General features: G+C 38.3%; 1 protein-coding gene across 1 annotated transcript in view; it reads left to right on the top strand.

Moving 5' to 3' along the window:
- LOC144643068 (uncharacterized) overlaps window positions 1–14,763 on the top strand; it is a 58,420-nt gene extending 43,657 nt beyond the window's left edge. Inside the window, exons 27-34 of the mRNA XM_078502208.1 lie at window positions 5,428–5,569; window positions 6,318–6,770; window positions 7,495–7,826; window positions 9,207–9,333; window positions 10,077–10,231; window positions 10,867–11,016; window positions 11,570–11,708; window positions 12,782–14,763. Of these exons, the coding sequence (XP_078358334.1) occupies window positions 5,428–5,569; window positions 6,318–6,770; window positions 7,495–7,826; window positions 9,207–9,333; window positions 10,077–10,231; window positions 10,867–11,016; window positions 11,570–11,708; window positions 12,782–12,786 (1,503 nt within the window). The 3' untranslated portion in view covers window positions 12,787–14,763. The remainder of the gene's footprint in view (window positions 1–5,427; window positions 5,570–6,317; window positions 6,771–7,494; window positions 7,827–9,206; window positions 9,334–10,076; window positions 10,232–10,866; window positions 11,017–11,569; window positions 11,709–12,781) is intronic.
- Window positions 14,764–15,980: the final 1,217 nt, after the last annotated feature.

Genomic DNA, 15,980 nt, shown 5'->3' with positions numbered 1-15,980 from the left:
CTTCTTTGACCTGAAAAACGAGAATGAGAACGAGCCTTTAACGTCAGTTAATTTAAAACGTCCTGTTCCTAACAGCACAAATTGCACGTCGATAGAAAGTGAAATTTCGGTACAAGTTTCGGAAAAAAAAACACCGAGCCGGAAAGTAAGCTTAACAACAAAACATCCAACCAAAGATTTGTAAACAACTCAAGGGCGAAATTGAAAACATTATAACGAAAGCAGAAACGAAAAACACGAAAGATAGTACAAAATGGGCTATCTGAGTTTTTGAATATGAGTTTCACATTATTTAAGTACGGAATTTTAGATAAAACACGCACAGCTACATTTTCGTGTAAAAAAACAAAACAAAGAAACAGCAATTCAACAAACAGAAAACTAAATTAGCTAGCGAATACACACACAACTCAGACTTATCACATACTGAATAATTTTTTCTGGCGTTTTCAAAACAGCTTGGTGCCGTGAAAGAAAAATTGCCAAAAGCCTTCACAAAATGACTAAAACAAAGAAGCTAGACAACAACTTGGGTAAATTCTACGCCGAAGCTCGAACAAAAGACGGTGAACTTTACTCGAGGTCATCGCTTCTTGGATTGCGCAACGCTAACGAGAGACACCTAAAAAATTCACCCCTAAACCTAGGAATTTTTTATTGCAAAAAAGGGTTGAATTTCAAGCTTCAAACAAGCTGCTGCAAAGTTAGAAAAAATTGAACAAGCGCGAAAACAAAGAAAACATCGAACACAAGTTTACCTGTCATTCCAGAAGCAGACGTCTAGAAATTAAAAACCTCCAATGCAATTCAGGAAGACAATCCTGTTCCTATATCCTTAACAGTGCGATGAATGGAAGGCCACAGCAACCACAGCAGCCGACTTTAATTTTTCCCTTGAATCCGATGGTTGTAAATGATTCGCGAAACACGCCGCACGGCCGCATTTTGTGAAGTACCAGCCACAAGCTTTGAGCAGTTTGTTTTCTAGTTGTCAAGTTAACAACGTGCAAGTTTTCATGGGCCAGAATTCGGCCGGTTTTCACTGAACAGTCTACTTTTCTATCCTGTGTTGTACTAAAAGTCCTAAGAACTTCAAGGACTCGTGTTAAAATTCGGATTCCACTTGACGTTTTCAGCTTGTGGATTTCTGAACTTTGGTGGTTTCAAACTTGATGGTTTGACAGCTGTTGACAGCTGATGTCTTATTCAACCAATCAAATTCTTTTAACCATTCTAACAAGTTTAGTGATTGGCTAATTGTTGCGTACTTTATCAGAGTACAGATGTACGCTGACGCCACTGCTATTCGCTTGAAAAAAGTTTGTTTTGAAAATAATTGCGCGAATTCGTGGGGAAATTAATGAATTTCTTAATTATAAAACAAATAAAGAAGCCTCGACTGTGCTCTGTTCTGTTGTAAAGCACTTAGGAAGCAACTAGAGCACTCAAGAAGTAGGGAGAAACACTCGCCTATGGCTCGCGTTTCACCCTACACTTCTTTCGTGCTCTAGCTGCTTCCTGCGTGCTTTACAACAGAACAGAGCACAGTCGAGGCTTCTTTATTTGTTAAATAAAAGGACAATTACCGTTACGCGAGTTTAAAACGTCAAAATTGCTGAATGAACTGATGAGCGTGCGTACACAGCTGCAAGTTTCCAATGACAATTCAGTCCCCACGCGTGAAGATTACAAGTAATACTACTCACAATCTAATTGTTAAATAAAACAAACTAAACAAAATGACGGCAGTTTCACAAAAGAATTATATAGAGATTACTCCATGGAAAATGCGCGCGTACGATTTTTATTCACGAGTTGAGTAGTATCAGAAAACGAACGAGTGAGCGTAGCGAACGAGTGAGTTTTCTGATACAACTCTACGAGTGAATAAAAATCGTACAAAGCATTTTCCATGGTGTAATTTGTTTATTCTATAGATACTGAGGTTTTTGAAAAGCAAATTAAATCGCTCGACTTTTTATCAGTTACGCGCGTGTTTAGGAAACCCATTCATCTGCCATAAACTAAAATAACTAAAACATGTTTCGGTGAGGGTAAAAGGCGGAATGAGTTTGCGGAATGGCATGTGGCATGACTTGCGGAATGGCATAATTATGCGGAATGTAATTTACGCGGAATGATTCATTGACATAAATTATACTAAAAAGCGCGCCAAATTTTAAAAGAGAAGCCGCCATGTTAAATACTGCTGGCTCAAACAATCAAGGACTGAGCAGTATGGACGAGGAAACTTCCACAGAACATCGTTGTAAAGATCATTTCACCGTTCAAATCACCGATTTACGCCGAACAGAAGCAGAGAAATTATTTTCGCTATTTGCCGTGACGCTTCCGAGGACTTGAATTATCGACTAGCTTCGAGACTAGCTGGCGTTGGCTGAGTACAGTGTGAGTAGTTCTGTTAACATGAATGAAAACTCTCGTCTATTTGCCTCAAAATACAGAACGATATTCGTTCTAAAGCTACGTACTTCAAGGCAAGACACACAACTGTCAAGGTTAACCCATTTGAAGAGAAGTTTTTAAAAAGACAACGCATTTAAATAAATGAAAGCAAGTGACGTGTTGTTAGTCGCCAGCGAAATAATGTGTGGCCGTGTCGCTGCCTTGTTCCAGGAATCGTTTCTTTCTAAATCAAAACTTGCTAGGGGTGGGAAAAAGCTAGTGGTTTCATTGAAGACAACTACTTTTGGTATATTTCTAGCTTTTTATTACAGCGATGAAAAGATCGTGACACGGCTTCTCCGCTGGTGTGACACTATTTACACCGCAGTGGATTTTATCGATGTGCGTCTCGTGATCTTTGCGGTAAAATAAAATGTATGTTTAGCGAATGATTTTCTTTTCCTAAGAGCAAGCCAAGTATTCACAACAAGTAGGCAGTGATAATTCCTCGCCGGATTCCTCATCTGCCTACCCTGAGTTCCAGAGGGTTTTTTTTTTGGCGGTGACAAAGAGCGGCGAAGCCGCGATCGTTCGCTCTTTCCGATCGTGGCTTCGCCACTCTCTCGACGATCGCGGCTTCGCCGCTCTTTGTCGCCGAAAAAAAAAACCTCTGGCACCCAGGGTATCATCTGCCTTATCGAGCTTTATCGGTAAATCTGCAATGCGAGCTAGATTTGAAAAACGATAGCTTGTTTTTACCGTGCAGTGACTATAGTCACTATATGAAAGTTTCGCTCTACTCGATCGGCAGTCAGTTGCCGCTTTTTTAAGTTAATGTTCAAGTCTTCCAATGAGTTTATATAGTCTTCATAATGGGAGGCGAAAAGCTAGTCTCCTTTGGCGCAGCCCGGCACTCGAGCCGAACCGGCGGGAGCATTGCGTGATTTCAGCCCAAGCGGCTGCGAAGGAGACTAACGAAAAGCAAGGCTAGTAGACTTCTAATGAAACAAATATGCCGTTGTGTTCGTAATCTCTCTGCTTTGTACCCTCTACTTACTGAGGCTGAGATGACATCCGCCAAAACTGGACTTTCTGTCTCGATGTTTTGTTTAACTTATACAGTATTTAATAATTACCGCTACATGAATATAAATACAAAGATGTATCCGAGGCATTTTTCGGTTCGCATAAAGATCTACGGTCGGATGCTTTTCCGTCGCTGTTTTTATCTTTTGACTAAAAGCGATAAACCGTCCACAGAATGGGAAATCCTTAGCATTGGGGAAACACTGGCCGCCGAAATATTTTTCGTAGAATCCGTGAAGAACATCATACGACTCTATGCTATCTTCAATCAAACTCTGCTTCAATCGATTGTCATCATTATTTTAAGCCCGCAGTATTTAATAAAGCGGCTGCTCTTTAAAAATTGGCGCGCTCTTCAGTAAAATTTATGTCAATGAGTCATTCCGCGTAAATTACATTCCGCATAATTATGCCATTCCGCAAGTCATGCCACATGCCATTCCGCAAACTCATTCCGCCTTTTACCCTCACCGAACATGTTTGTCTTTCAAAATCACATCTTTAATGAAGTAGCACAAGAAGTGAGACGTCAGTTTATACCCTCACAACTTTTACAGAAACAACTTTTGATAGAAAACCTGACTGAGACTTGTACAAAACTTGCAAGTTCCAGTTTAATGTTTTAACACAACAAAACAGCGCTAAACGCTGAATAACTCAACGCAAACTCGAGCGAACTTTTACCAAATTAAATCAAGAAAACAGTCTGCCAAAACCAAGGACAAACCTGCAGTGTCTTAGTCATCATCTGAATCAAAACTCGCTACAATCCCTCGGAGTGAAGAAGATTACTTGTATTCTTGTCCTTCCTTTGTGCGAATTTACTCAAAGGTTTATTCAACTCGGCAGGAGGAATTTCGGTTATCTCGCTTTGTGTTTCTCTTTTGTTTGAAGAAACGTTGTGACAACAAGGCCGTCTTGTTTCGTTTTCTTTATAGTGTTTTGGTTTTCCTGTTCTGCAATATAAACGACTCAGTGAAGCCGTTAAAAACACAAACCTTGAACGTGTCTCCGCCATGTCGCCGGTGTTTACGACGAGAATCAAAATTGCGATACGTGTTGTTCACAAGTGAGTTTTCGTCGTTCGCGCTTGTGATTGGACGAACGACGTTTTTTCACTAGTGAGTTTTCATCGTTCGCATTTCCTATTGGCTAATGCATTTTACGTATCATTTGTACGCAATCGTTTTTTCTTGAGAAAATCTCAGTATCTATGATATAAAGTAGGTTACCTCCAAGATTTTCACTCATCAATTGAACAAAAACCATAATTGTAGTATAACAAACAGAAATGTGACCAACCATTAATGTGATAAGTTTTTATGATAAATAAACTGATTAACCATAAATTAATTAAGGGTTAGGTATAAATGGAATAAGCTTGCTATTATCACCAAACAACATTTATCTGTTGAAAAACCTTTCACAATAATTTCTCATTCTCCCAGACCGATCCACCTGTATTTACATCTATAGGGACACACAAATGTTTTAACTCAAAATGTTAGGAAATAGTCAAGCACCTCGTTTACACTATCATCCAATCCTCAGGCGTGCAAGTGATAATAAAGAAGATTTTTGTAAATTGAAAACAGAAACATCACAGCATTCTAAAATGAATCAAGCTCAATAGATGTGGAATTATAAATTGCTTATAGATTTAGTAAGTCCGGGCACGATGGAAACTGTCATTTTGCACGAGCCTTGCTGGGCTAGTTCCGTATAGGCAATGATCAGGGGCAAAATATTTTTCCCGCTCGGCACAACGTGCTAACTCAGTCATAACACACATATTAATGTATCAACAGATCAACAAAGGGAAATTGTTTGTGATGTACCAACAAATTCCTAAAGTTTACATTATTTTAGAGAACCATTTGCTAATCATTGGAAGGAATTGTTGTCGACTCATGACATGGTTTATGTGTTTTATAGACGTTTCAAAATCCTCCAGAGAATTACATGTTTCCATCAAAGTACAGACTACAGCATAACATCACTGCTAGGTACATACGGGTTTTATTGAAGGACTGGATCAAACGTCCACACATTACAATGGAACTCTACGGCTGCGAAGGTACTATGCTAGTTATTTAGACAATACGAAATGATCGTAATGTTAAAAATATTTCAGGTTAAATTGGTTGAAACCTATAAGACGGATTCCGCTGAAAGTTCGAGCAATGATTGCAAAAATTAAGTGCTAAAAATCTAGTCATCGTACGGTAACATTAATATTTTATATACTATTTGAAACATCTCATTGAAATTCATTTCTCTATATAAGTGACCCCGTGATTAAATTCTAAAGCATTCTCGACAAAATTAAAGTCAAACCTCGCAAAAATGTTTAAAACGCGCGCCATTTTGTTTTATACTGGTGTGAAACGTCCGTTTAATTTCTCTCTGGCGGGGTCAGCTTGAGAGCTCAAGTTTTGGAAGTTTTTTGTTAGCTGTACTCAAACTGTTACCATGCTATGAGATCTTTGTGGTAACTTTATTTTTGCCTGTATTGCTTGAATGTTCGGCGGAAACCATCATAATTTGATTTGTATTTTTCCTTATGGTAACACGCCTGGAGCAAAGAAAAATCAAATCAATTAAACTTCTTTGAAATCATTATGACATGACGACTTCAATCGTCTCGGCTCTTCGAGGGATGTTGTATACGGTAATTTTATCCAGATCGGCCCTAACATACTATTATTGACTAAAACAAATTGTGTAGTATGATAATTCATGTCTGGCGTTACTTTAATATCTACAACAAATTTTGCATTTGTTTCCGTTGCCAATATTTAAAAAGCAGCTTCTTAATTTCACAGCCTGTTCAGAGTCCAACGGTATCGGAAATGACGCCATACAGGTTTCGTCTTCATCAGCCTCGAGTAGTAGGCCGTCACACGAACCCGAAAAGGCACAGCTATTAAGCCACACTGGTTCGTGGTGTGCAGCTCAACAGAACGAGGGCCAAAACCTACAGCTTGATTTTGAAGAGACAATGATGCTAACTGGGATTGCTACGCAAGGTCACCATAGCAACGACGAATACGTTTCAAAGTACACGTTACAGTACAGTTTGGACGGAACAATTTGGTTTGAGTACATACATTCGACGGCGAACGACGTTAACGATAACGAACTTGACGCAAATACGGACAGCTCAAGTATAAACAAGATAAAGTTCTTATATGAAGTTAAAGCTCGTTATCTGAGGATTGTTGCTAAACTTTGGCACAATGGAATCTGCCTCAGAGTGCAAGTATTTGGTTATAAAGGTAAGCTCACTGTACCAGAATTATTTGTTCACTTTACAAATTTAAAAAAAAAAAATTAAATTTGCCATATAGCTTATGTCAGTTAATCCAATCACTTTACACTGTGATCCATCATATCGCTCAGTTTTGAATATGTTCGAGCCACCTGGAGGCTATCTTCTATCCCACGATTGAAAACTGAGCAGTGGCACTGAGATTTTTTATTTTAACAACAATTCATGATTAGTTATAGCCTGTTCCAGGCGTTTAGTTAGTGGGGATCGGCGTGAAAAGAAAACGACCAATCCCTTTTTTTTTAGCTCGCCGTTTTTGTCATCGTTCAAACGTATTTCTTCGCGCCGTTCTCCACTAACCGAACGCCTGGAACATGCAGGCTTATTCAGTTTTAGACATACAGTACTACGTTAGTTTGCAATCCACATTTAGGCGCATCCACACAATTCGTAATTGTTAAATCAAATTGATTAAATAATCAGGATATATGATTGGCTAAATGCCATTTTATAAAAAATACGTATAATTCTATTGCATTCCAAATATATATGTTAAACTAACTCTTTCTCCAAGGAACACTGTCTTTGTGTGAATCTTTCCAGAAAGATCTCTTGCATCCCGGCTCGTGGCGTTTTACGTGATTGGTTTTGGGTTCGCAAAAATGCAATGTGTTTGAAAACAATGAAAGCAAAGAAAACAATATTTACTTATTTTTTTTTTATTGCTTTAGGCTGCGATGAGGATTTGGGAATGGAAAATTCAAAGATACCTAGTTTGTCTATAAACGCCTCCAGCTATCTTGGTGAAGGTTACGAACCGTGGAACGCTCGTTATAATCGACATCACGGGAGCGGTGCGTGGTGCGCACGTGATAATGCACTGGGTGAGTTCATTCAAGTGCAGCTCACACGCGTTCACGTCATTTCACGAGTTGCCTTGCAGAGAAAGGAAAAGACATCACCGAGCGACGCAGTGGAAAAGGCCTGGGTAACCAAGTTTGTGGTTTCATATAGCGAGGATGGCTCGACTTGGTCAGACTACTCTGAGGGAAGTGGAGTCAAGGTTAGTAATCATGTAAGATGAAAAAGGATTTGATCTTCACTGGCAAGGGGAGCTACGTCACGATCAACTCAACTAGAAATCAAAGAGCTCTTCGAGCCACGACTGAATTTTTTTGCCAAGTTTAAAAGTTTAGTTTTCATTCCTTGAAAATTTATGAGCAACAGGTGATTCAAACATTTCTTTGATGCACATGATAACAGATAAACAGCGGAATGTCTATTACATTTATATAAGATATTTTCGCCTTGCGTGACTAAGTATGTTTGAGTAGCACACTCGAGTAGGCATCTGACTGCGGATCGAGAGGTCGCGAGTTCGAATCCCAGAGGAGACAGATTTTTTCTTTTTTCCTTTTTTTTTTCTTTTTTTCAACCAGTAGCACTAAAATGGTTTGTTTATTATATCGCTCCGTGGGTATGCATTGCAGAATAATTTACATATAAGCCGTTAAGTAATAACTCTGTAAATAAATATATCAGAACATATAGACTGATTCAGGTAGAAATGTATTAAATTGTGCTGTTTCATCTGAAAAGCTCTTCCTTTTGTTCCGAACAAGCAGCCATGCACTCGATTTTAGCCAACGCTCTGGTTTCTAGATAGAACCATCGTTAATGAAGCTTATTTGAGACCCGATTTAGTTTTCGAATGTTCCTACATGTACGACGCTAGCTCAACAAATATATACGAAAGAGATCGATCGTTACATCGCTTTTGCGGCTCTCAATTTCCACTTTTTCGGCGGTCAAATACTTTCCACATATAATTATCAGCCATATTTTGTTTCTTTGCTTCTTGTTTTACTTGTAAACATCTTTAAATTTCAAAAGGCCACCTTTATACGGCCGCCTTGCTACACTCTGTCTACAAGTATATCTGCTGGTCAGTGGAGTTGCAATGAGAAGTTTACAGATGATGGACCAACCGAAAACCGACCAACCATGGCTACCCACAATACTCCTGAATAAATTCAGTCGTAAAAAATGGCATAGTTTTTTAAGTTCGTTGCTGATAATCCGTTTTTATTCTCGTCAGTCCAAACTTCGTTCATGCTTTTCTACCTTAGACAACTCTTATTTTGAAGTTTTTCTTCACTTTGAAACTTATCAGAAAAGTGACTTAAACTAAAGTGACATAGCTCCTTTAAATTTGTTGTGGTCGTTGTTTTCTTTTATGTTAGGAGAGGATCATCCCAAGGCGGCTAAGAGCAAAAAACAACATCTATTTAATGGGGCTAGGTCAGGCAATTTCATGCAATTTCACTGCCCTGACGAACTGGTCTTAAGTATAAAATCAACTGCAATAAAACAGAACTACCTGTACAAAAAATCTTTATTTAATATCAGATTGAGTGCATGTAATACCCATTTTTGCCTTTAGGAGTTCGTTGGCCATGGTAACAAGAGATACAGGCTGGCTAACACGGTTCACGCACGATTTGTACGCGTGGTAGTTAAAGAATGGACCAACCACATCTGTCTAAGAATGGAACTTTATGGTTGCCAAGGTAACTTAACGTTTACTATACACCAGACTAAGTCACGTGACTCATGTGATCTTTTAAGGGATAGAAAGCATGGCGCCCTTACTAGATTTCACACCTCTCGGTAGCACGCATGACCACAACTTTCCTGCAAACTTAGCATGCTTTAAAATCGCATGAAACTAAATGTCACATCGACCTTCTATAATACATTTGTGACGGGAATGACCAGTTCCCTTTAATACTAGGAATCCTTGTTTATCTAGGAAGTTAAATGGTTCTGCAAGTGATCAATTGTACCGTTATATGTCAAAAGAAGCAAATTACAGGCTTCATTGAACGGCATTGAATTATAAAATAGGTCAATTACAGTGAAATCACTTTTTCTCCAGCCCCTATGGCAAATGAAAATCGGTGGGTGGGGGGAGGGAGGGGGGATTTTGGTTCAAGTTACCGGGAGGTTTGAGAAATTGAAAGTTCAAGAAATCGAAATTCTTCCGTGTGGGAAGTAATATTTAATATGCGTCGTTCTCGAGTCTATTTCGTGTAAGGGTGCTTAACTCTTTCTCCAATCATTGCCACGGCGGGTAGTGATGATTGGATGATGGTCTCACAAATCAGGAAAACAGAGCTGTCCAAACTCGTGGTTTACAAGTAAGCAAGATATCTAATTAAAGCGTCCTTTACGAAAAACTGCTTTGGGAAGGTGTGAAGTCTAGTCATGTTTTATTTCAGCCTTTTTGTTTGTTTGTTTGTTTGTTGCTTAGCCTGCTTGGAACCGCTCGGACTAGAAAATTTTCAAATCCCGGATGATTCCATAGCTGTCAGCAGTGAAGTAAGGTCTAAGGAAAGGATTCGCCTTGGTTATTACAAAGGAAGCATGTGGTGTGCAAGACATTTTGATCTAAACCAGTTTGTAAAGGTAACATCATTATCCTTTTTTTTTTATCTTTCGATTTGCGTTCGGTGAAATTCGTTAACTGTAAGCATTAATTACAAATATTTCTCGAACTGCCTTTCTGAGTACCAATCAAAGGCAAGATGAAATAACAAGAACGATAATGGCCGCCGTTGTTAGCGGAGCTCCAGCGCATACCGAAAGCGAGCGGAGCTGAGCCTTATAATACCTAAGAAAATTTGGCTTACCCATCGAGCGTTTTCATTTTGGGTATTTTTTGGATGAGTGACACTTCCGCAAGTAACAGAGTGGTATTTTTATTAGGTTACCAAGTGCTATCCTAACTTTTACTTTTTTACTGAAAAATCAGAACCTCTTCGGGAGTTTAAGTAACCCTTAACGAAAACACACTTGTCAGTTCTAGTTAAAGGGGTAACTAACAATTGCAATAAATTATAGGAAAACAACCATTGTATACAACGGTGTGTAACCAGCACTAAACCAGTACAGAAAAAGGAATTAATTTGTGTAGCCCGAAAATGATCGATCAACTTTGGTGTTGTTCCGAATTGTGAATACATAAACACTCTCCCGAGTCTTGATTGCCATGTAGAATTTTAAACGCGGCCATCACTTTTTTTCATTATTTTTGTTTACAGATCGATTTGGGAAAACGTAAAACTATCACAGCTATTGCAACTCAAGGCAATGCTTTTGACATGAGAGATGCTCGCTTAAAAGAGTACTACCTTGAGTACAGTGACGATGACTCCAACTGGCAGGAATATACTCACAAAGGACAGCGAAAGGTGAGGCTTCTTCTAACTGCACCATTTTTTTTCCGACGAAGGGCTAACGTTCGAAACGTCAGCTCTTCCTGAAATTTGCTACGGTGACTTTATTTAACTTAATCACCTTTTAGTTGATAGAACATGCACGCGTAAACTTACCTAAAACTGAACATGGTGCACACTCTGGTACCACGTAAATTTTTGGTCCTGCTTTCTATACAACGCATGCTTGCACCAAAACAATGTTCCACGAATGAGGGCAGCAAATGAGTAAAATATAGCTTTCTAATACGAAAAAGTTAATATAATTTCATATATTCAAACCGCCGTGTAATCTTTGTTTTGCTCTATAAACAAAAAACACGAATTATGTAACAATTAAAAAAAAAACTGTGCAAAAGTGGGGAATACCCTTACTAGTCAGAGAAATATTGAAAGTACCCCACTAGGGTAATGGATGCTGTCTGGTATGAATTTTACAAGTGATCTATTTTCTAGTAAAACATTTGTGTTTATATAACAAAATCTTCTGTAACATTTTTCTCTTCTTATCGACGCTTTTAAACCTTAGATATTTCAGGGTTACAAAACACAGGCGGACATAAGCAGGGAGTTTCTACCTCAGCCTATACAAGCAAGACACATCAAGCTGCGTTTCAGTCATTATTACTATTATGTCGGTACAAAGCTGGAAATTTACGGCTGTGAAGGTATAAAAAGTATGCTGCTATCAATCGTATGAGAACGATTCGGTTAGAAAATATACAAATTACCATCGATATGATTTGCTTACCCATCTTAAACGATTTTTTCTCGATTACTTCTCACGAGCATGGGACAAAGAAAGATTCTGAGTCCCCGACGGGAATCGAACCGATGGCCTCCCAGATACCGGTTGGGCGCTCTAACCAACTGAGCCACGAGAGACTCGTTGTGAGCTGGGCCATTTACTAGGTCGATATGTGACACGCGTCCTGCATAGTGCACACTGCTAGGCTCAGCAATGTCGAAATCATCAAGTGTGTTGTAAATAATAAAGATAGTAAATTTTAAGCTCGGTGATATTATTAAAATAATGAAAATGAAGTTTTTCAACAATGACACGAGCATGGGACAAAGAAAGGCCATTGGTTCAACTCCCGTCGGGGACTCAGAGTCTAGTTGTCCCATGCTCGTGTCATTGTTAAAAAGCTTCATTTTCATTATTAATAACCGAGCTTAAAATTTACTATCTTTATTATTTAGAAATAAGGTAGTTTCCCATTTAAACAACACCATAGGAAGTTATGTGTAACCGGATATTTGGATGAGAGAGGGGGGCTGAGGGGGGGGGGGGGGGGGAAGTCGTGTGGAATTATAATCAGGGGTTCTACCTTCCATACCTTCTGGATAGCATCAGCATCATGAAATCATTTTGCCATTGCTGATATAAGGAACCGAGTAAGTCATTGACGTACAGAATATATTGTGTGGAATCCCGTCAATGATAATCCCATGGCCACAAGAGCAAATTATACGGAGGTTTTTAAATGATCTTGTTAATTACATCTCAACTAAATAATTATTTTTTTCTCACAAGAAATTCCTATATAAGTCGTGTTCATCAGAGACTTAGCTTTTAATCTAGGCAGTGGGCTTACAACCAGACCTCATTAATTGATAATAAGAAGATTTGATAAAAAAAACTTTTATTCTTTTACAGAGCTTATAGAAAGTCGATTACGAGTTTAATATTCGTTTTTTCTGTAAGACCAATTTAATCCTGGATTTTTTCTTGTTGCAGCATGATAAAACCCCGTTGCGTGGCAGCAATGCAAACTCTTCGACAGATTTATGCAGTTGATGATGATGGTGTTACTTTTACTATCTCAATTTATTTAATGTCACGGTATTCTACACACACTGTACTTTTAATTTCACTTATAGGCATAGCTTGGTCCACCCTTTATGATCACGAGAAGGTCTCGCTAATCGATAGCGGCTGTACAAGCCTTTATTATGGAGATATTTGGTGTCATGGAGCTTTAGTTGGAGTCCTTGAGCACCGCTATTTCGGACCTCAAATTAGTGATCCTTCTTGTTTTCTTCCATAAGAACTAGACAAATTCGGGCAGATCAAGAAACATCTAGCCATCTTCAAGCTTCTACTGGTGATTTTTCTTGATCGGTGACTTGCTTAACCTTCATTAAATATTAATGGTGGTTGATATACCACTATGATATGCACTACATTGTAACTTTTTGATTCGTCACCGAATTGACGATCATTGATCACCAGGCTGACCGTAGTCGATTATATACGTCTTATGAGATGGCCATTATAAGATACGTCTTATGAGATGGCCATTATAAGATACGTCTTATAAGATGGCCATTATAAGATACGTCTTATAAGATGGCCATTATAAGATACGTCTTATAAGATGGCCATTATACACCGATTTCACAAATGGCGGACGCGCGGAAAAGAACTGGTACTGAAGCATGAAAACGAGGCGTTTTAGGATAAACAACTTTCGTGTTACAAGGAGAAAAGGGGAAATTACAGGAGTTTTGAAGCTCTCCACCGTTAAATGGGGGTATTAGATCGCTTTCTAGGTTGATTTCGAGATTACCGAGGTCTAAATAAGTTCGCGGTCTAATATTTGTCGTTTTGTTTCGGGTTCTAAGCAAAACCCTGGGCTGCACATGGCTTGAAATACGGCGGGCGGCCAAAGATTTTAAACCTCGGACTCATCAAGAAAGCTCCGGTATCCAGACGAGTGTACACATTTTCTTAAGGATTTTGGTGAGTCATTGAAGAATATCGAAAATAAACACGCCAAAATGTATTGCCTTTGTAAACATAAGTGTACGTTGTGAAAAAAAATGCGTAACAATGATTTTTCGGGCCGGTTTCTTTATTTTTTTTCTGGTGAAATAACCATACGTGATCACTATACGTACCTGAAACGCATCAATAACATCGTGTTATTCTCAATCAACTTAGTAGTTTTTTGGGAATTAGTAGGGGTAGATTTTCATCAAGAAAGCTCCGGTATCCAGACGAGTGTACACATTTTCTTAAGGATTTTGGTGAGTCATTGAAGAATATCGAAATTAAACACGCCAAAATGTATTGCCTTTGTAAACATAAGTGTACGTTGTGAAAAAAATGCGTAACAATGATTTTTCGGGCCGGTTTCTTTATTTTTTTTCTGGTGAAATAACCATACGTGATCACTATACGTACCTGAAATGCATCAATAAAATCGTGTTATTCTCAATCAACTTAGTAGTTTTTTGGGAATTAGTAGGGGTAGATTTTTTGCATTTTAGAAAAAAAATTGTATTCAAATAATTCAGACAGACTAAAGCGGCTAATTCGATTAAACATAAAACATCAGTTGGCTCTACGCAAAGGATTTACATTTAAAGTGAAGCGGACAGTAAATGTTCAACACAATCCTCAGTGAACAAGATCATCACAATGTTCCCCAAGTCATGAAGGAAAATAATGCTATTAATTCTGTAAATTTAATGAAATCTACTGGAATACTTCGTCGGACGACATGAAATTTAATCTCGGGAAGAAATTAATCACGTGCTAGGCAACCACGACGAAGGTCCATCTGATAGAACACGCTTTCGCTTCATTTTACAAGCTTTTACGCCTTCCGCATTAATTTATATAAAGCTGAGATTATTGGAGGCGATTTTTATTTATTTATCAAGTATTTTCAAATATAATGGTTTATTACAAAGAAGAAACATATCATAGCATTGGAATTCAATACCGGTAGTCTCCGTCTTTTTAATTTTAATTAAAATTAAAATTAAAATTGTCAACATTTCAACGACTTGCCTTAGCACAACAAAGGTATTTTATGAAGTATAAAAAGAATTAAAAAGCGAAGGAATAATAGTAAATAAAATTTGCTTAAAGGATATGTGACCGAACAAGGTGTCTTAAAGTTGAAGTTTGACTTGTCAAGTCCCCATAACGCAGCTGTTATTTCAAAGCCGGTCTTCGTGCTCTACTAAAGATCCGCAAGGAGACAGAGTTAGCATTTTTCGTTTGCTTTCACAAAAGTGAAAAGGACATACATTGACAGCGTCTGGAAAAGAAACTACCTTGACAGCGTCTGGAAAGGAATGTACCTTGACAGCGTCTGAAAATTAGTTTCGATGTCGGTCCGTGTAAAATTTTACCGGCCAACAGTTGTCGAAGCTCCTTTGGAAAACAAAAACTTTAACTCTGTTTCCCTGCAGATCTACGGTCCCTTTCTGTATGCAACACGGAAACAAGAATAATTACTAGACTGTAAACTCGTTAAGAATTCCTTAATTTCGAAAACTTGGAAGGAAAACGGTCTATTTCCCCGTTTAACAAACAAAAACTTCAGAACTCGCGTAATTTTCACTCTTCCCCTTGTAACACGAAAGTTGTTTATCCTAAAACGCCTCGTTTTCATGTCTCGTACCAGTTTTTTTCCGCGCGTCCGCCATTTGTGAAATCGGTGTATAAGATACGTCTTATAAGATGGCCATTATAAGATACGTCTTATAAGATGGCCATTATAAGATACGTCTTATAAGATGGCCATTATAACATACGTCTTATAAGATGGCCATTATAAGATACGTCTTATAAGATGGCCATTATAAGATACGTCTTATAAGATGGCCATTATAAGATACGTCTTATAAGATGGCCATTATAATATACGTCTTATAAGATGGCCATTTTACACTCGGCTGGCTTGCCTGAATAATGGAATATTTTCTAGTTACGAAGAATGCACTTATAATAAGGCAGTGTACTTTACTGTGAGTACTTAGATTTATTACACGTACCTTAAAGCACTAGCGTGATATCTATCAATCAGACTAACCAGGCGATTAAATCGGTTTTTAAACTGAAAATGCAAAGGTTCTTAGTTGTTTTAATCTCGTTCTTGGGCGAGAATGTTACGTGACAAAAAGATTGTGTGGTCTGACGT

Source organism: Oculina patagonica, chromosome 2, assembly GCF_052425735.1.
Source record: "Oculina patagonica isolate OP01 chromosome 2, crgOcupat, whole genome shotgun sequence".
NCBI lineage: Eukaryota > Metazoa > Cnidaria > Anthozoa > Scleractinia > Oculinidae > Oculina > Oculina patagonica.
This window is presented reverse-complemented; position numbering and strand designations above follow the sequence as displayed.